Source organism: Mesoplodon densirostris, chromosome 4 (assembly GCF_025265405.1).
Source record: "Mesoplodon densirostris isolate mMesDen1 chromosome 4, mMesDen1 primary haplotype, whole genome shotgun sequence".
Classification (NCBI taxonomy): Eukaryota; Metazoa; Chordata; class Mammalia; order Artiodactyla; family Ziphiidae; genus Mesoplodon; species Mesoplodon densirostris.
Window position 1 is genome coordinate 116,401,763 of NC_082664.1, and position 21,390 is coordinate 116,423,152.

The following is a 21,390-nucleotide window of genomic DNA, read 5'->3' on the forward strand; positions in this document are numbered from 1 at the left end:
CAGGCGCGGAACAAACATCCCATCTGAACAGTGAATCTATGAATGAATGAGGAGAGGAAGGACTCTTACCGGAGATCACTGACTGCAGCTTCCGGGTCGCTGCTCCGCACGTCGCCGCGAGACTAGCCCAGCGATTGGCCAGCGGAGCCGGGGTGTCCAGGACCGGGACCAGGAGCGTGCTCGGAGAATCCCCTAGGCGAGTCCGTGGGGGCGGGGGCTTCCAGGGGGCGGGGCTTCCAGGGGCGGGCTCCCGGCACGGGCTGCGCGGCTGCGCAGTACTGCCGCCGCTGTCGCCGTGGTGAGAGGATTGGAAACGATGGCTGGGCCCGCGTGGATATCTAAGGTGAGCGCCTGCAGGCCGGCTTGTGACTGGCGGGCGGGCCGCGCGCCTGCCCCCGCCCAGCACGCGGCCCCCGACGGGGAGGCGGCGGCGCGCGGCCGGCTGCGGACAGTTAGGAAGCCTTTCCTGACCGCCTGTGCGCCTCGCTCCGTGGCCCGCGTGCGGTGTGTAGGCAGCCTCGCTCTCGGAAGGCAGCGCCTGGGGCTGGGATGGCATCAAGGTCAAGGCAGGGGGCGCAGGTACTGCTCCGGGCAGCATCCCGGTTCCACCGCCGGCATCTGCCCCGGCCGGAGCCCAGGCCTCGCGCGGAGCCCGGGAAGGTCACCGGAGCCGCCGCCCCGGCTCCGCCATCCCGGCGGCTTCCGAGGCTGCGGCCCTGCAGCCTGCTGACCGCGCGGAGAGTCTTCTCCAGCACGGCCCAGGCCTCCCCCAGGTGTCTGCTCCGGCCCGGGCCGGGTAACCTCCCAGGTGAGGGAATCCCGAAGTCACTTTCCTGCCAGACTTTTTCTCTCTTAGAGCTCTTCCCAATCTGATCGTGTAGCTATTTCCCCTTAAAAGAACACAGGGTACCTTGCATCTTGGAACTGCTATCTGAACACTGGGAGACTGGGAGAGGGAGACCAGCAACGCCTTTCTTTCACCTTTTATTTGTGAGAATCCTGCGTTCTCACCTTGACAGCTCGGATGCCTGCCGCAGCTGGATAGGGTTTCTGACCATCTCTGCAATTCTTTGGTTCCTCAGTGGAACTAACTGTGCTTGAAAACGTAATTGCTCAAGATCACACAGAAAGTCCGTGTCAGAACTGGAAGAGGAACCCAGATGTCTCGGGATTCCCATTTCCAAGTCCCATTCTGCCTACTCTGTGGCCAAGGTCACACAACGAATTATAGGCAGAGGGAAAAATGGGCCTTCAGGTCTCCTGTTGCTCTTAAATAATGATCCCCTAGAAACCTACCATAAGCAATTTAATTTTTTCCTATAAAATTTGATACTGTATTTCTCCTTTGTTTTAAGTTTAAATCAAGGTCCACATGTACTGTTACTTAGTGAAAAACAGTCTACACTGGAGTTTAGGAGTCTTAGGTTTAAATATTGGCAGTACCATTGATAGGCTGTGTGACCCTGAGCAAATTACTTAACATCTCTGAGCCTTAATAAGCCATCTGTAACATATTTATACCTGCTTCACAGAGTTGTTTGAGGATTGAAAAAAATAATGTGAGAGTACCTAATACATGCAGAAGGAACACAAAAACCTGAAGCTTTCCTAGCTCTCAATATACTTATCTTACAGTCTTCAAGCAGACAATTGGGCATCAGTAGCTAGGTTTTATTTAGTAACTGGGTTCTGCTTTGTTACCATCTTCAGACCTGGATTTATGTATGACGGTAATTTATTTTACATTGGCTCCTGAAGGTAAAGCAAATTCTGTGTCATTGTCTAAACAGAAGTCAATCCTTTAATCACTGAGCTTACACTTAACATCCCATCATCTTTGGTAGGTACATTAAGCTTCAGAATGAGGGACTAAATAAAACAGCTAGTAAATTTCTTTTGCCTTTAGCGTGGTCTACAAGAAAAAAGCCACATAGTAGGAATTCAGAAAGTGTCAGAGGATGAGGTTCTCCTCTGACATGGAATGGACTCCCCGTGTGACCTTTGGCAGTCATTTGACCTCTGTGGGCCAGTTTCTCCCTTTAGGGACTGGGATAGACAGTGTCTCAGAAGCTGATGTCCCAGAATTATGAGAAAGCTGAGCTGGATGTGAGTTTCAATCAGAACAAGTCCTCTATTAGCGTTCCATTTAAGCTTTTATTTGAAAAAAAGAGATCAGCAGCTTAAATTTATTTTTTTCTAAAAAAGCTTTATTTAGAAAAAATAGTGAGTTTCTAAAGACCTTTCTGGCTCTAAAATACTATAATTATAATGAGGCAGTTCCCCCATCAGGAAGCTTTTATTGAGTGAGTACCTGCCATACATTCTACACTGTATTTATATGTTTTTAAGTTGGAGGATGAAGGTAAAAAAGGAAATGAGGTGGTATGGATGAAGATGGCCCAGAAAGTCAGAAGTTCAGTCCATATTCTGTGAGCCTGGCCTTAGTCTCCTTATCTGAAAAGGGCTACTAATACAATCTCTCCAGGTTTTATTAAAATAAAATGATGTAGTTTTAGTATATGTACAAGCATACTATAAAGTAGAAGTCAGCCTGTGCTTTAAAAAATCTTGTCTTAAAAGTTCCAGGTCAGGGCTCCCCTGGTGGTGCAGTGGTTGAGAGTCCGCCTGCCGATGCAGGGGACACGGGTTCGTGCCCCGGTCTGGGAGGATCCCACATGCCGCGGAGAGGCTGGGCCCGTGAGCCATGGCTGCTGGGCCTGCGTGTCCGGAGCCTGTGCTCCGCAACGGGAGAGACCACAACAGTGAGAGGACCGCGTACCGGGAAAAAAAAAAAAAAAAAGTTTAAAAGTTCCGGGTCATTCTAATGATTTAGATGCAATACTGCCTTATTCTAAGATCAGGAGAGATGACAGAGATGAAGAAGACTGGTTGTTAGAGGAAATCATTGCAAGTATTAAAGCTACTTGCTGGAGTGAGAACTCATCAGATAGAGAGATGCTTGAGGCTGGCCTCAGTTTTTCCAAAAGTATTCTGAGCACCTACTGTGAGCTAGGCACTGTTCTAGGTACTGGAGATAGAACAGTGAACAAAACATGAAAATCTTTGCCTCATGGATTTACATTTTAAATCAGTTATTTTGGTTGGGTCTTTTATCACAAAGACATGGGCCGTTTTTAAATTTTTATTGGAATGTAGTTGATTTACAGTGTTGTGTTAGTTTCAGGTGTACAGCAAAGTGAATCAGTTATACATATACATATAGCCCCCCCTTTTTGTTTTAGATTCTTTTCCCATGTAGGCCATTACAGAGTATTGAGTAGGGTTCCCTGTGCTATACAGCAGGTTCTTATTAGTTATCTATTTTATATTTAGTAGTGTATATATGTCAGTCCCAATCTCGACATGGGCCTGTTTTTTTTTTAAATTAATTAATTAATTTTGGCTGCACCAGGTCTTAGTTGCAGCACACAGGATCTTCACTGGGGCATGCGGACTTCTTAGTTGCGGCATGCAGACTCTTAGTTGCGGCCTGCATGCGGGATCTAGTTCCTGACCTGGGATCGAACCCAGGCCCCTTGCATTGGGAGCACAGAGTCTTACTCACTGGACCACCAGGGAAGTCCTGACATGGGCCTGTTTTGAGTGAATGTTTTTTCTCTCTTTCTGGGGGGTGGGGAGAAGGACTCATGCAAATCTTATAATGTAGCCTTTAAATGGTCTCCCTTCCAATAGCCCATTTGCTGGTGGATGAATCATGTCCTAGGATTAAGTTTTTGGCCAGTGGTTTTGGCATAGCGTATTCTTTTGGGTCTCACCCTGTCTTTTATTGTCAGTCCAGAGGGATGACTGTAGATGCCAGGTTAGAGGATACAATTCGTTCACAGCTCCTTGGCTGTTGGTTGGTGTCTCTTTAGTGGATGCTGATATTACAGCAAAGGTTCAGGACTTACAAGAACTGTCCCCCAAAAGGAAGACTAAGGATATAACAAATGTATCTTTGCTCATGTATCTAGCATGAAAAAAGTTAACATTAAAATTTTTTAATGAATTATTATTTATTTATTAAATAATTTTATTTATTTTTGGTTGCATTGGGTCTTCATTGCTGCGTGTGGGCTTTCTCTAGTTGCGGTGAGCAGGGGCTACTCTTAGTTGCAGTGCGCGGGGCTTCCCATTCCGGTGGGCTTCTCTTGTTGCAGAGCATGGGCTCTAGGTGTGTGGGCTTCAGTAGTTGTGGCAAGCAGGCTCTAGAGCTCAGGCTCAGTAGTTGTGGTGCATGGGCTTAGTTGCTCTGCAGCATGTGGGATCTTTCTGGACCAGAGATCGAACCCGTGTCCCCTGCATTGGCAGGTGGATTCTTATCCACTGCACCACCAGGGAAGTCACTAAAACTTCTAATGAATTTTAATACTTTGGGTTTATGTACCCAATTTCTTTGATTATATTCTGTTTATTATAATGTAATATGACTTTGTACCAGTTTTCAAGGGCTGAATTATTAAAGTTCAAAATAACCTTTAAAAATTTATATTTCTGGGGCCTCCCTGGTGGCGCAGTGGTTGAGAGTCCGCCTGCCGATGCAGGGGATACGGGTTCGTGCCCCGGTCTGGGAGGATCCCATATGCCGCGGAGCGGCTGGGCCCGTGAGCCATGGCCACTGGGCCTGCGCATCCGGAGCCTGTGCTCCGCAACGGGGGAGGCCACAACAGTGAGAGGCCCACATAACGCAAAAAGGAAAAAAAAAAAAAAAAAAAAATTTATATTTCTGGTGTGTCATAGTGTTAAGTGGAAAAAGAAATGTACCGGTGGTAACGTCTTGGGGTAGTGGGATTAGTAGGTCACATTTCTTTTCTTTTTTTGTATCTTTCCCCTCTCCCAGCAATTAACAATAATGACCATGTCACTTATATTATCAGAAGAAGTAGATAATTTATTTAAAATCTTTACTCTCTATGACACAGGTGTCAAAATAGTATTAAATAAACTTTGTTAGATTTTTATTATACAGTGTAATTTCTTAATATTCATGGGAGAAGAATAGGCATAATGTATGATTGGAGGAGCCCTGAACTAAGAGTCAGGAGACCCAGATTGTGGTCTCTTTGTGGTCACTCTGTGACCTTAGGCAAATCCCTACTCTTTGGACCCACTGTTTCCACTGTATAATGAGTGAGTTGGGCTCTGGGATTTATAAGAACCCTGCTGGCTCTTAAAATTAGTGATAGTTTTCTTAGAGTGTGTGTTACCCCCAAATTGACCCAGTGGTCAAGAATGTTGACATTAAACCATCCAGATCATCTGAGAAAAATCCAGTGTTTGAGCTAAGAAAGTAGAGTTTCATTCTAGCTTCAATGTCTTTTGACAACTTTTCATAAAATTGACTTTAAAAGTACATATATCGTACTTACATTCTCAAAGCAAAGGTAAACTGAATATTTCAGTTTTCAAATCCGAAAGGGCTTGCTATATTGAGCTAATACGTGAGAAAAATAATCCTCGGAAATTCCTGAATATATCTGTGCAAAGTTGCAGCATTATCAGCTGTCAGAGGTGGTTCCATCTCTACCTTTTAACTATATGTGGTTTAATTCTGTATGTAACATTTCTTTGTTGATATTAAATGTAGGTCTCTCGGCTGCTGGGGGCACTCCACAACCAAAAACAGGTGACCAGAGGTTTTGCTGGTGGTGTGAGTATAATTACGTCTTTTATTTTTTCCTTTTAGAAGTTTCTCAAGAAAGATGCTTAGACACATTATATAGCATTTAATCTTCACTTATTTAAAATTAGGGAAAATTGGCCATACTTATACTGTATATTTAAATTATTGGTGAACATGCATAAATCTATTAGGTCACTTGCACATTAAAAAAATTGTATTATAGCTGGTGCTGTAAGCCTATCACATTAATATCTTGAAGGAGGCTTGTTAAAAATAGTTATAAAATAGAATATAAAAAAAAGATATTATCTAAAGATAGCTACTACCCTTGAGCCTGTTACTTTATTTCACAATCTCATTTGGATAAGACAGTTTTTTCCAAACTAGTACAGGTTGAGACAAAATTGTTGAGAAGCTTCAAAACCTGCTTTGCATTTTTATTTTGTGAGCTTCCCTGAAAACAGTAGATTGATCACCAATTAGGAATGCCTCAAACATCTATAAGCCCTGTAGGCTTATATGTATCAATACTTTGCTTACATAGTCTTCATAGACTCTTGTGTTAGCGGATCATCTATTTCTCATTAAATCTGCTGCTTTTAGAATTCCCAGCATTAGAGTTCTGTGCTTTAAAAGCTGATACCACATTTTTAGAGCATTCTAAGACTGTGGGTCAGTGACTTCCTGTATGTTTTTATTTTACCTCCTTCTTACAGAATCTGATTTGGATTTCATAATTCCTATACTCCCGTATAACATTTTACCCTGTGAGGGATTTGTAAGACCATAGTATATCTTTTTTCATTTACTTTCTGAACTGTGGAAGTAAAGTAGTTTTTTCTGGTGGCCTGATAACGTTTGTTATTACATGTTGGGAGAACAGGAAGAAGAAGCCAAAGGGGTTCTTTTGGCTCTGCTTTTGCTGCAAAAGATGCAGAATGAGGCTTGCGCTTTAGTTAAGCTAGCATTTCAAACGCATTCTGAAAGCTAATGAGATGATCATTGCTCTCTGCTATTATTTAATTTTCAGGCTGTCCATTAAAAAATATATATTGGCCTGGTGGGGAAGGGGTTATATTTGAAAGAAATAAGAGAAACTAATTTTTAAAAAAGATTTCTTCAGTTGTACAGAAAAATTCAGAAATAATTAGTCCACCTAATTTGGGAGCATCACTGGAAGGTAAAAGACCAGGGAAATGTAAATCAGTGATTTTTTAAAAATGTAGCACAGGCAACTGGCACTGAAAAAGGCCAGGGACTGTTGTCTGAACCAAACTTCTAGGTCGGGGAAATACCCAAATAATGACATATATAGTTTCCAAATGGTAATCCTCATTTAAATCCTCTCATCATTTCCCTTTACACATTTTTTTTCTGTGTTTGAAATGCTGGCTATATTTTGTTTGAAGCCTTTGAACTAAATCGTTGATTTTACATTATAAATACACTTGCCGTTCTAAGTGTAATTCAGACATTACAGGTATGATCACATACCCTATTCTTGTTGGTTCCAAATAAACTTTGCTGAGCTTATTTGGATTACTTTTGTCATTAGGAGCCAATTTTAGAAAGGAAATCAGGAAAATGGAGACCCTCTCTTGATGTGAAGTCTGATTTTCTTTTTTTGTTGTTTTTGTATTTGTTTTGTTTTTTTGTGGTATGCGGGCCTCTCACTGTTGTGGCCTCTCCCGCTGCGGAGCACAGGCTCCGGACGCGCAGGCTCAGCGGCCATGGCTCACAGGCCTAGCCGCTCCGCGGCATGTGGGATCTTCCCAGACCGGGGCACGAACCCGTGTGTCCTGCATCGGCAGGCGGACTCTCAACCACTGTGCCACCAGGAAAGCCCAAAAGTCTGATTTTCTGAGTGCCGAAACAGACCTCAGTGATACTCTGGAAGTGTCTGAGAGTGTTTTGTAAGACTGAACGAGTTGCATGAGAAACCGAACTTTCTAGGCTCCCGGTGGAGAGGAAAGCCCTTGCCTCCCTGGGAAGCCCTCTAATTTTTATTTATTTATTTATTTATTTATTTATTTATTTTTGCGGTATGCGGGCCTCTCACTGTTGTGGCCTCCCCCGTTGCGGAGCACAGGCTCCGGACGCGCAGGCTCCGGACGCGCAGGCTCAGCGGCCATGGCTCACGGGCCCAGCCGCTCCGCGGCACATGGGATCCTCCCAGACCGGGGCACGAACCCGTATCCCCTGCATCGGCAGGCGGACTCTCAACCACTTGCGCCACCAGGGAGGCCCGGCCCTCTAATTTTTAGTGAGAGAATATTGTTGAAATGTTTTGCTCTCCTTGGTTTTACAGACTTCAATTAATTGGTCTCTTTGTAGTTTGTCTGAAACGAAACATCAATTGGGAAGTTTACCGGGTAGTTTATTTTTGTTTTATCTGGAGAGCATAACTTAAGTTCTTTCTAAAACCTCTGGGCTCAGCTAGGGAGTAGAGTTGTGGAGTCTCTTGGTTCTTGGCTCCACTTTGATAAGCCGTTGGAAGGTAGGTCTGTTTTCTTAAAGGCATTTCTTATGAGTTAAGAAAACCCATAAACTGGATTTCTTTGTCAATGATGTTCCTTTTTAAACCTTCAAAAATCAATTCTGACTGTCTTCTTTGATGATTTCTTATATTCAGGTTAAGACGGTAACTTTAATTCCAGGAGATGGAATTGGCCCAGAAATTTCAGCTGCAGTTATGAAGATTTTTGATGCTGCCAAAGTAAGTGGGCTTAAAAACTACTTTTGATAAGAATTTGTAGAAAAGTTTTCTTAGCCAGTTGGAGACCGTGAACTCAGGATGAATTGTTCACGTTTGTATGAAGTTGGTGAGGTCTGTTAAATTTCACAGATTCTGACTTTAAGAGTGTTGTTTGCTGCCGTCATTGTCAATAGTTTAAGCTACTGCATTGGCATCAGTTATATATAAAGTAATCCAAGTAGTACTGTAATTTTTGTGGACTTTTGAACACTGCCTGGGTTTAAAGTCTTTAAGCCCCTCTACGTCACCTGTCTGTCTCATTTTTCCTTCCTGCCAAAAAAAAAGAGAATAGAATTGATATTTCAGAAAACTATATAGGGCATTTTGAAAGCTTCTTTTTTTTTTTTTCCTGGTGTGGAAATATCAAGTATGAGGTATTATTATCCAACAGCCTAACCTTCAATGCAGGTAGATATTTAAAAATCTAGAGAATTTAGGAAACTTGGACTTTGTTTGACTTGATGCTTTATTCTTGCTATTTATAGCTGCTAGGCGAAATAATGTGTAAGGTTAAATCAGGGTTGTTATGATACCAACAGCTCTAAGTCAAGGAATTCAATTTATTTATACTAAACATAAATTGTTTTTCTATATGAGTTGTTTTTTTTTTTTTTTTTTTTTTTTTTTTTTTTGCGGTATGCGGGCCTCTCACTGTTGTGGCCTCCCCCGTTGCGGAGCACAGGCTCCGGACGCGCAGGCTCCGGACGCGCAGGCTCAGCGGCCATGGCTCACGGGCCCAGCCGCTCCGCGGCATATGGGATCCTCCCAGACCGGGGCACGAACCCGTATCCCCTGCATCGGCAGGCGGACTCTCAACCACTTGCGCCACCAGGGAGGCCCTCTATATGAGTTTTTAATTAAAACTCCTACAGAGGAAATGATGCTTATACAATAGCATTCCCCAAGGGAACTGAAATATGATCGCTCTCAGCTGTAAGCTCCGTGTGACCAAGGAGCACAAGTCTTGCTCTGTGTTCCTATTCCTAGTGCGTGCCCAGTTGTCAGATGTGTGTGTACACATTGAAGGGTGTGGGTGAAAAGAAAGAATAACGCTCGTTTATTCCTTAAAACTTCTTTCGTAGGTTATATAATATGTCTTTTATTTTCTTAACAGCTTTATTGAGATTTAATTCATATATTGTTCAATTCATCATGTAAAGTATACAGTTCATTCATGGAGTTGTGCAACCATCACCATAGTCTAATTTTAGAACATTTTCATCACCCAGAAAGAAACCCCATACTCATCAGCAGTCACTCCCCATCACCCTTATCTCTCCCATCCTGCCGCCCTCCCATCACCAGCCCTAGGCGACCACTAATCTACTTTCTCTCTCTGTAGATTTGCCTATTCTGGACATTTCATATAAATAGAGTCTTAAAATTACATGGTTTTTGTGTGATGAATTGGGAGATTGGGATTGACATATATATACTAATATGTATAAAATAGATAACTAATAAGAACCTGCTGTATAAAAAAATAAATAAAATTCAAAACTTCAAAAAAAATTACATGGTTTTTGTGATTGGCCCTTGGCATAATATTTTCAATATTCATCCATGTATCAGTACTATGTAATATTTCTGTGAATCATATTTCTCTGCTCCTTATGATATTGTAATTATAGCCACGTTAACAGTGATTGTGAAAAAAAGAAGTAGGTAAGTGGCAGCTAGGAGTGATGACTGGACAAGGGTAATGTGGAGAATCCATCTGGGCATGCTAGAGAATGACATCTCTTCTTGCATGCCAGGAACTTTCCGGGCCTTTATTGTATGTATTTTCACCAGTTGCATCCAAAGTGAGGAAGTTTGTTTATAACTGTAGTGTGAATGTCAGTCACATGTAGGTCTTTCCAGTTCACTGTGCTCTGTGGTGTGGCATCTAGGCACCTATTCAGTGGGAGGAGCGGAATGTCACCGCCATTCAAGGCCCGGGAGGAAAGTGGATGATCCCTCCAGAAGCCAAAGAGTCCATGGATAAGAACAAGATGGGCTTGAAAGGTAGCACTGAAGTGAATATGATGCTTATTATTGATTTCTGCTACAGGTGTTATATTTATCTTTACCTAGATTTATCTTTTGTATAATTTTTACATTTTTATTTTAATTCATACATGCTTAAGGTCATGATTCAAAATATTAGCATGTGACAGATTGGAATTCAGCATAGGCTTTATATCTAGACAGATCCACTTTGAATCTCATCCCTGCTGCTTACTGGCTGGGAGGCTTGGGCAAATTTCGTACTCTTTTTTTCCCCTTTACCTTTAAATGACAGCAGTGGGGACTTCCCTGGCAGTCCAGTGGTTAGGACTCAGTGCTTTCACTGCCTAGGGCCCAGACTGGATCCCTGATCAGGGAACGAAGATCCCGAAGACCGGCACAGTGCAGCCAAAAAAAAAAAAAAAAAAAAAAAAATGACAGCAATAGAGTTGGTAGCTCATAGGGAGGTGGTGTCATAGGATTAGCTAATGTCAAGGACCTGATACCGTGCTTGGTCCTCAGTCAGTAGATGCTCAATGCAGATGATATTCCAGAAAGCTTCATTGAGAAAATTTCTTCCTTTATCTGAATCTGAGGGAGAGAGTAAAGTTAGAGGCAGTACATATTTTACAGGGTAGCCCAGGTGGGTCTGTAGGTGACACAGGGAGTAGGCACTGAATGTTGCCTGAGAGTGACCAGCCATGGATGGACTCATTTACGATGAAGAGAACATCAGACTCAGAAACAGAGCACCTGTCTGCCCTTTTTTTTTTTTTTTTTTTGCGGTATGCGGGCCTCTCACTGCTGTGGCCTCCCCCGTTGCGGAGCACAGGCTCTGGACGCGCAGGCTCCGGACGCGCAGGCTCAGCGGCCATGGCTCACGGGCCCAGCCGCTCCGCGGCATATGGGATCCTCCCAGACCGGGGCACGAACCCGTATTCCCTGCATCGGCAGGCGGACTCTCAACCACTTGCGCCACCAGGGAGGCCCTGTCTGCCCTTTTAAATGACGCTTGTAGGGGCTTCCCTGGTGGCGCAGTGGTTGGGGGTCCGCCTGCCGATGTGGGGGACGCGGGTTCGTGCCCCGGTCCGGGAGGATCCCGCGTGCCGCGGGGCGGCTGGGCCCGTGAGCCGTGGCCGCTGGGCCTACGCATCCGGAGCCTGTGCTCCTCAACGGGAGAGGCCACGGCAGTGAGAGGCCTGTGTACCGCAAAAAAAAAAAAAAATGACGCTTACTCTGTTGTAAAAGTGTCCCTTGATTCATGAAGCGTGCACGTTAGATGTGTTACAAAGCTACTTCATGTCCAAAGAAAGGATCCTAAATACATCTCTGATGGAATACTGGAAAAAATAAAAATTGGAATTTCAAATACAGTTGGCCCTCCATATCCACATGTGTATCCGTGGATTCGCAATCATGTATGGAAAATATTAAAAAAAAAAATTCTGGGCTGGGACATCCCAGTCCCGGTTGGTCCTCCTCGCCCGCCACCAGTGCCAGCAGTCCATGCAGCCAGCCCAGTTAGCCTGGTCTGCACTGCCCACCGGCCAGCTGGTCTCCCACCGCAACCATGGATGCCATCAAGAAGTTGCAGATGCTAAAGCTGGACAAGGAGAATGCCATCGACTGCGCTGAGCAGGCTGAGGCCGACAAGAAGCAAGCTGAGGACCTCAGCAAGCAGCTGGAGGAGGTGCAGCACGCCCTCCAGAAGAAGCTGAAAGGGACGGAGGACGAGGTGGAAAAGTATTCTGAATCAGTGAAGGATGCCCAGGAGAAACTGGAGCAGGCTGAGAAGAGAGCCACCGATGCCAGGGCAGATGTGGCCTCCCTGAACCGCTGCATTCAGCTGGTAGAGGAGGAGGTGGACCAGGCACAGGAGTGCCTGGCTACAGCCCTGAAAGAGCTGGAGGAGGCTGACAAGGCAGCCGATGAGAGTGAGAGAGGAATGAAGGTCATGGAAAACTGAGCTATGAAGGATGAGGAAAAGATGGAGATGCAGCTGAAGGAGGCCAAGCACATTGCTGAGGGTTCAGACCGCAAATATGAGGAGGTGGCCAGGAAGCTAGTGATCCTGGAGGCAGAGCTGGAGCACTCAGAAGAGACAGCTGAGGCGGCTGAGAGCCGGGAGGAGGATCTTCGGACCGGGGACCAGGCCCTCAGGTCCCTGATGGCCTCAGAGGAGGAGTATTCCACCAAAGAAGATAAATATGAAGAGGAGATCAAACTGCTGGAGGAGAAGCTAAAGGAGGCTGAGACCCGAGCAGAGTTTGCCAAAAGGTCAGCAAAGTTGGAGAAAACCATTGATGACCTGGAAGAGACCTTGGCCAGTGCCAAGGAGGAGAACGTGGAGATTCACCAGACCCTCGACCAGACCCTGCTGGAGCTCAGCCACCTGTGAAGGCTGGCCGTGCCCCCAGCCAGGCTATAGTTACCACTCCAACGAATAAAACTGGTGTTACCACCCAAAAAAAAAAAAAAAATCCACAAAGTTCCAAAAAGCAAAACTTGAATTTTTTCACCGGCAACTGTTTACATAGTGTTTATATTATATTAGGTATCATAAGTAGTCTAGAGATGATTTAGTTTACAGGAGGATGTGTGTAGGTTATATGCAAATACTATGTCATTTTATAATAAGGGGCTTGAACATCCATGGATTTTGGTATCTGCTGGGTTGCTGGGTCCTGGATCAATCCCTCCCCCCAAACCCCCATGCTGAGGGACAAGTGTCAACACTATGTACTTGTGTTTATAAAGGAAAAGAAAAGACCAGACTGTATCCTCTTGTCATCTGGGTATTCTTCTTTATTACAGGCCCTTTAAAAACCCCAATAGCCGCGGGTCACCCATCCATGAATTTATTGCTGCGTAAAACATTTGACCTTTATGCAAATGTCCGACCATGTGTCTCAATCGAAGGCTATAAAACCCCTTACAGTGATGTAAATATTGTCACCATTCGAGAGAACACAGAAGGAGAATACAGTGGAATTGAGCATGTGGTATGTTCATTTGGATACTTTTTCATTCTTAGTTGGGGTGCTTTCTGTGCACTTGGGACCTTTGTTCAAATTCCCAGTTGAAAATATTTCCCAAAGACAGTTCTCTTGCATTCTGTGAGGAGTTGTGGGTGTTTGTCTTGTCCTGGGTCTCTGGCTGACAGTACTCAAATGGATGCCTGGGGGTGTGGTACTTCACGGTATGGGCTTGGGAGCTTGTCCTCTGTTTGAATTTTGAATCCCCAACTTCATACGTAACCATCTCTGCACCTTGGTTTTCCTCATCTGTGCAATGAGGCTTATAATACCTGGCTCCTAGGACTGGAGTGAACATGAGTAACCTCACTGACATACCATATGCATGATGCTTGCCTTGGCAGCTGGTGCCATGCAAGCCTGCCTCAGATGGTGTTGTCTGCACACTGCCGGCAGTCCGGGACCGGGTTGTTGCCATACTCTTTCAGCGAGGCAGGACTTCCTCTGTTTCAGATTGTGGATGGAGTTGTGCAGAGTATCAAGCTCATTACTGAGGGGGCGAGCAAGCGCATCGCGGAGTTTGCCTTTGAGTATGCGCGGAACAATCTCCGGAGCAACGTCACGGCCGTGCACAAAGCCAACATCATGTGAGTCCCTGTGGGCGGCGCTCCGTCCGGCTTTGTGGGCAAGGAGCAGTGACAGGGCTTTCCTTTCCTCTCTCCAGCTTGCTCATTGACTCCTGATAGCTCTGGAAAATGGCCTTGTAGCCAGTCAGAGGGTCAGGCATTTCTCTTGTGTCAGAATATCCTATTTAATGTGCTTCATTGGGTGGATGACTGGAGCAGGCTTGGAGGGAGCAAGAATTCAGGTCCCGGAAGTTTAAGGAGGGCCTGAGAACCATCAGGGAAGGAAGCCGGAGAGTCTGGATCCCCAGGTGCGGTGGGCAGTTAAGGCCACGTCTGTAAAAGGGCAATCGTTTCTGTGTTAGGAGGGAATAGCAGGAATGTTTCTGAGATGGCCCCCCGCTCAGGGGCTTAAAATATTGCTCATAGTGCTAATGCTAGCTGATGTATTATTCTAGCAGTTTGAATTTCTTCTCAGCCCTAGTGTATTAAAGGCCAACTCAGTGTATTAGGAAGCAGGTTTCCTAAGAAAAGTGTTGAGCATGTAAAATAGTAAAACCATTTAAATAATTGAATAAGTTAACCTTTTAAGGCAATTTTAATGTTTTCTTATTAATAGATATTTCATAATTCTTGCTGGATAACACTATAAAATATAGTCTTCTTTATTATGATCAAACTATATTACATTTTTTACCCTTTTGTGCTTCCAGAAGTATCCTAAAACATTGAAATTTGCATTTTACTTATTGCCAAAAAAAATAATTTTACTGTAATTGAAATCAGATATCTGGAACTTAAATTTCTTGAACTTACTTTACTTCTCTGATTTGATCTTTTTCTCTCTGCAAGTCTTTGCTTTCAACAGTTTTTATTTGATTAAATACAGGCGAATGTCAGATGGGCTTTTTCTGCAAAAATGCAGGGAAGTTGCAGAAAACTGTAAAGATATTAAATTTAATGAGATGTACCTTGATACAGTATGTTTGAATGTAAGTATATATTCACACTTACCTGCTACTTTTTGTAGTGTATAGTGTGTCCGTGTGGTGCACAGTTTTTGATTGCTAAACGCACAAATGCATTTTTTGTAGATGGTCCAGGATCCGTCCCAGTTTGATGTCCTTGTTATGCCAAATTTGTATGGAGACATCCTTAGGTGAGTCTGGCTATACTTTTTAGCCTACAGTGTATTTATAAATGTCATAAAATAAATCGTGGCTTACAAATTTTAACCAAATATTATAAAATACAGCATTTATTACAAGCTACGAGTTGAATTCTGACAATTCAGGTGGTGATATCAATGGTGATATGCTGGATGGGTTATTCATTCATTTGCCAAATCAGCTCTGGGCTCTTGCTCCCTGACCATTAGTTCCCTCTTCCCATTTTACAGATATTTTATTGGTTGGTTGATTGATTGATTTTAGTGTTTTATCATGTATAGCTAGGTAGGTGGGTGTTCATTTTTATAAATTTTTTGTAACTTTTGGCATAATTTCAGACTTACAGAAAAGTTGCAAGAATGGTACAAAGAATTCCTGTGTACTCAGCACCCACGTTCACCAAATGTTAACATTTTACCAGACTTACTTTATTACTCCCTCTCTCTCTCTCTCTTCTTCTCTCCTTTTCCCTCCCTTCATCCTCCTTCTCCTCCTTCTTTTTCCTCTCTTTGTCTCTACACACATACATGTGATGGTGGTCAAATGGTGCTTTTGGGGCTTCCCTGGTGGTGCAGTGGTTGAGAGTCCGCCTGCCGATGCAGGGGACACGGGTTCGTGCCCCGGTCCGGGAAGATCCCACATGCCGCGGAGCGGCTGGGCCCGTGAGCCATGGCCGCTGAGCCTGCGTGTCTGGAGCCTGTGCTCCGCAACGGGAGAGGTCACAGCAGTGAGAGGTCCGCGTACTGCAAAAAAAAAAATTAAAAAAATGGTGCTTTTGTAAGTCCATCATTCCTTCTACATGTATTAGTTGGCATTCTACTGTAAGGATAAGCTTTTCCTTCTCTCTTATTTATTTGTTTACTTATTTACCTATATCAATTTGGACTCCTGGTTTCTATTTTATTTAATGGTTATATCCATCACTATCATCTTTTATATTGATGCATATGTTGTGCAGACTTGGCCAGTGGGAGTCCCTTTGAACTCTCTCTGTGTCCTTTTGACACAGCCCATCATTTGCTTTCTGGCACAATAAGGTGCTTCAGGCTCATCCTATATTTTCCTAACTGTAGTCCTGGAATCAGCCATTTCTCTAAGTAGCCCAGGTTCTTTTTAGTGGAGAATGGTATTTAAAGATGAAAGTCTGGGTGCTAGGTGAGACGTTTTATTTTTCAAAATATCCTTTGAAATGCTTTTCTGCCCCCAGTGACCTGTGTGCAGGACTGATTGGAGGTCTTGGTGTGACACCAAGTGGCAACATTGGAGCCAATGGAGTTGCAATCTTTGAGTCGGTAAGGACCCTGGTGACACCTGAAGCAGAATTCAAGTTAGAATGACATGAGAACCCAGGAGGGCTTATCTGCATAAATATATTTTAACTCTTGAGTTTTTCCAATTGTCAGAAGAAAATGAAGCTTGGTTTATTCATTCGTTTTCCTCTTATTTCTTTTTTATCCTTATTATTTATTATGTATCCTTCCTCAGTTAAAATATTTTACTGAAAGTTGGACTGGATAAGATTGTTAGTCCATATTTTTGCACTTAAAAAAGAATTACTTTAGCTCTTTATTTTTCTGAGCTTTTATTTCTAAGACATGTGTCTGAGCAGCTATTTGGTAGCTATTTTTCATCGGTGAGGAAAGCTGATTAAGAGCCCAGCTTCCCTGGAAGAGGGCTGTTTGCTCCTGTCTCCCTCCTGACTGCACTGTTTTCCCCCCTACCCGGGCAGGTTCACGGGACCGCCCCAGACATCGCGGGCAAGGACATGGCCAACCCCACGGCCCTCCTGCTCAGTGCCGTGATGATGCTGCGCCACATGGGGCTTTTTGACCACGCTGCAAAGATTGAGACAGCATGTTTTGCTACAATTAAGGATGGCAAGGTATTGGTAATCTTGCCACAGTTCTGCTGGGTAAAATGCATTTCCTCCTTGGGTTTTATGTGTGTGAAGGACCGATGATGGTTCTTCTCAAGAGGGCCAAAGGATTGGATGTTGAACAGGCATTCTTAATGTGGGCTCCCTGAGTGAACTCGGGGGGTCTGCACACGTGTGTGCATTTTCTGAAGAGAGGATTAACGTATTTCATCAGGGAAGGGCTGAGAAGCACTGTAGTAGGGGCACCAGGGTGCAATGGAAAGAGCAGGTGTGTGGGCATCAGAGCAGCGCAGGCCCAGTTACCCTGTTGTTACCTGTGGGATCTTGGCCACATCCATTAATTTTTCTTGGCAGCTTTTTCCTCTTCCCAGCAAACATCTATTGCATACATGATAAGGTATGGAGAATATAATAAAATGAGGAATAAGGTATGGTCTCAGGCCTCAAGGAGCTTGGAATCTAGCAGTAGTACAGATGCAGATGTGTCTATAATATAGTGGAGCTATATGTTATACTATGTGCATCTGTGATATAAAAGTAATGTAGAAGTTTTATAGAAGTAATAATGGCTGATATTAATTGAATACTTTCATGATTTTATATTCATTATATATCTCTCAGCAAATCTCTACTCCTATGTGACATAGATACTGTAATTAAGACCATTTTATAGATAAGGAAACCGAAGCACAGAGAGATTAAGTAAGTTTGTCCAAGGTCTCACAGCTCCTAACTGGCAAAGTTGGGGTTCACACCCAGTCTGGCTCTTACCCAACAAGCTTCACTGTTTCCATAAGCAGTTGTGACTCATAGGAGGGTTGTGATCAATTATTCTGAAAGTGGGAGGAGAACAGAGGAGGTCATGGCTTTACAAGGCTGGGCCTGAAAGGCTGATCCGTAGTCTGAGGTCTCTTCCTTTTTTTAAAAAACTAACATTTTAAAAAAGGATAAAATATACATAGTATAAAATCGACCATTTTCATAACTTTTGAGGCACACAGTCTATTGGTATTAAATATTAATACTTTTCATATTGTTGTGCGACCTTCACCACCATCCATCTCCAGACTTCTTCATTTTCCTAAACTGAAACCGTCCAATTAAACAATAATTTACCTATTTTCTGCCATTCCCCCAGCCCCTGGCAACCACCATCTACTTTCTGTCTCTATGAATTTGACTACTCTAGGTGCCTCATGTAAGTGGAATCATATACTATTTGTAACGTTGTGACCGGCTTATTTCACTTAGCATAATATCTTCAAGGTTTGCTTCTTCTTTTTAAAAAATTCTATAATTTGAAATTCTTACAGCCAAAATATAAGAAACCCAAGCTTGTTTTTTAACAGCCTGATATAGTCATATTGAAGGGCATGTGATTATATATATTTTTTATTCTGATGCTGTATTTGAGAAGCTACTCATAGAGCCCAGCAGAGAGATGCCTAAATGACACATAGGCCCTTTAAATTGTTGAGGATGCGATGGGACAAGAGAATTAAATATATTGCATTCCGTTTGGGAGTAAAGAGAGCATAAGCTGGTAGAAAACAGAGAATATGGGAGGATTTCTTTCTTAAAGAGGGGAATTTAAGAGTTAAGTGATTTAAATATTTCCTTAGTATTTGTTTCTTAGCCTCCAAAAATAGGTCAAAATGTGTGTTTTTAAAAAAAAAAAAAAAAAGGGCTTCCCTGGTGGCGCAGTGGTTGAGAGTCCACCTGCCAATGCAGGGGACACGAGTTTGTGCCCCGATCTGGGAAGATCCCACATGCCGCGGAGCCTGCGCGTCTGGAGCCTGTGCTTAACAGTGAGAGGCCCGTGTACCGGAAAAAAAAAAAATTAAAAATCCTCAAGGAATTTATGCAACCTCTTGTTTAGATTTGCTGTCATTTAAGTGTCCGTAATCAAATGCTTCCTTAGGGTCTATTGTATGGACAAAGGGAAAATTTTTGGAAAGCCTCCCTGCTTCCCTTTGTAGTGAGAGCATCTTGTTCTTCCAGAGTGTTTCTGTGTACACTATCGAATTAGCTTTTCCAAGTCCTCCTGGAGTAGGTGGATGGCGGTGGAGCGGGTCTCACTTTGAAATGAGGAACTAAATGAAAGAGTAGTCAGGTAACTCACTCAGCTGGTATCTCACTGAGAGCTTTAAATAAAAACATCCTTGCTTTGGTTTAATGTGTGGATACATTTTTTATCTTTGCTTTTTCCTTTTCTCAGAGCTTAACAAAAGATTTGGGAGGCAATGCAAAATGCTCAGACTTCACAGAAGAAATCTGTCGCCGAGTAAAAGATTTAGATTAAGGCTTCTACAAATGGTTTTGCCTCAGTCACTCCTAACGGACTCCATGTCAGCCTGTATTAGAATACCTCCCATTATGTATACATTTATGCATTTGTTGCTTGTTTCTTGACAGAGTACATTTTTAGACCTGGCCTTTTCTTAACAAAATCTGTGCAGAGGATGCAGGTGATGTCCCTGGGCCTGCTTTCAAAGGACTTTATCCAAGTGCTTGTTTTATTTATTAAATGTCTATCTGGTACACATTTTTTGAAAACTCTTAAGTGGACTGTATCATTTGCCATTGTTAACCATTTTATGCTTCAGTTACAACGGTTTTTCTTTAACTGTAAATATGATACAGAATTAATACGAGAAAACAACTTTTTCAAGAAAAACAATGATTTCCTTGGTTTATGAAAAATATAATGGAAATAAAATAGAATGTTGACATATTAGCACAAGATGATATTTGTATAAAACTAAATGGGCACAAGAGAAATTTCCTGGGAAAGTTTACATCAAAAACAGTGAATATGGTATATTTCTTAGTGATATGGAAAGTAAAGACTGATTTGTGCTTTACATGAATTACTGAGTATGAATAAAGACTTCAGATCCGAGAAATATATAATAGTTTTTGTTAATAAGATATGGGTAATATATCGGGTATGAAGACACAAATGCATTGTGTGTTCAATTATTTTTATCTTGAGATGAATTGACTATTCCTGGCGAGAGCTTTTAATGAAGGAGTGGTCCTTCCTTTTCATTGGACATACATCAAGCATCGTGTGTAACGCAGCCCTTGATCCCCTGTGCAGACCCTGAGTCAGACATGGGAGCTGACCATTGTGTGCGATCACTCTTCCCCAGCATGTCTGTCTCTGGAAGTGGACCACACTCCCACTGATACTGCTAAAAGGCCTGACCATATAAAATTTGACTGCAGTTGAGGACCTTGGGGTGCTGGCTACTAACTTTATATTTCAGTGGCTACCCCTTCCCCAAAACACCAAATTACCGCCCTGTGCCTCAGCACCACCAATAAAAAATGAGTTGCAGAATCAGCCTGAGATGAGTCACAAAATCGTGCCACCCTGGGGCTTGCCTTAGCTTTTGACCTTCAGGCACTTCACCATCCCTCCTCCATTCCCCATCCTTAGCATGATTTTTCTTTAATCTTCAGACACTAAGTCACTATTTTCATGAACCCTTTGGTCCCACACCAAAGGCAACTCATGTCCTTGGCCCTTGTGTAACACTGTAAACCTGTGGCTTTGCATTGTGTACCCTGGTCACAAGGGGATTTCTTAACAACAACAAATACCCCTGTCTGGGTCCTTTTTTAGGCTGGTAACCAGATTTACAACCTTATATGTATTTTACTTTGTTTAAACTGCTGCTTCTGTTTTATTGAATTGTGCTAATTATCAGTGATCCTTGGGTTTACACTAATAAAGAATTCCCAAACGAATTGAGGTGTATGCTTTCTCTACCGATTCCCCATTTAGATGCCTTAGGTCATTTTGGCTCAGTTTGCTACTAAGAATGGCTGCTTCAAGTATTCAGAGTAGGCAGGGTGAGGGGACACAGGTTCAATCTCTGATTGAGGAACCTAAGATTCCACAAGCTATATGGCTCAGCCAAAACAAACAAACAAAAAACAGAGTGGGCAGGGTGGCATGGTGGTGACAGACTAGCACCCAATTGACTGCTTTCACTAGAATGCTCCACTTGACCTCCTCCCACACCTTTGCTTATTCCAGGACACTGGAGGTCATTGGTATACCTATTGCACAGTGCCCTATGGGTTAAATAACCACTACTCTGGACTGATCTGCTGCTCTATTGACAAAAAAATCAGGTACTTGTTGACAGTTCTGTTAAAAATTTAATTTCAAATTACACATTAAATACAACCAAATAGGCAGCAGCAGTTTTATTAAGCATCAAAGTCAGTGGGTGTGTGTATGGTGGAGTGCCTGGTAATGGGATGATGGGGTCGGCAATGTCCAACAAGATTCCAGAGTAAGTCGGGTGTTAGGTGAGTTACAACTGAGCGCTTTCCCTGCGGCACACTGGTTAGCCGAGCCATCTC

At 43.2% G+C, this 21,390-nt stretch overlaps 1 protein-coding gene and 1 pseudogene across 1 annotated transcript; both read left to right on the forward strand.

Annotated features, from left to right (window-relative positions):
- Nucleotides 1-270: 270 nt before the first annotated feature.
- IDH3A (isocitrate dehydrogenase (NAD(+)) 3 catalytic subunit alpha) lies at nt 271-20,766 on the forward strand. Its single transcript, XM_060096936.1, has 11 exons — nt 271-343; nt 5,588-5,650; nt 8,256-8,339; nt 10,271-10,385; nt 13,182-13,369; nt 13,856-13,989; nt 14,855-14,957; nt 15,060-15,124; nt 16,342-16,426; nt 16,864-17,016; nt 19,229-20,766. The coding sequence occupies exons 1-11, from the start codon at nt 317-319 to the stop codon at nt 19,310-19,312; spliced, it is 1,101 nt and encodes a 366-aa protein (XP_059952919.1). The 5' UTR covers nt 271-316; the 3' UTR covers nt 19,313-20,766.
- Nucleotides 11,938-12,785, forward strand: LOC132487441 (tropomyosin beta chain-like; annotated as a pseudogene).
- Nucleotides 20,767-21,390: the final 624 nt, after the last annotated feature.

Bases quoted from the DNA above. Each gene is read 5' to 3' on its own strand.
- IDH3A (XM_060096936.1), top strand. From the start codon at position 317: ATGGCTGGGCCCGCGTGGATATCTAAG. The intron at 10,386-13,181 runs GTAGCACTGAAG...TCTTTATTACAG, and splicing joins GAACAAGATGGGCTTGAAAG to GCCCTTTAAAAACCCCAATA. The intron at 16,427-16,863 runs GTAAGGACCCTG...CTACCCGGGCAG, and splicing joins GAGTTGCAATCTTTGAGTCG to GTTCACGGGACCGCCCCAGA.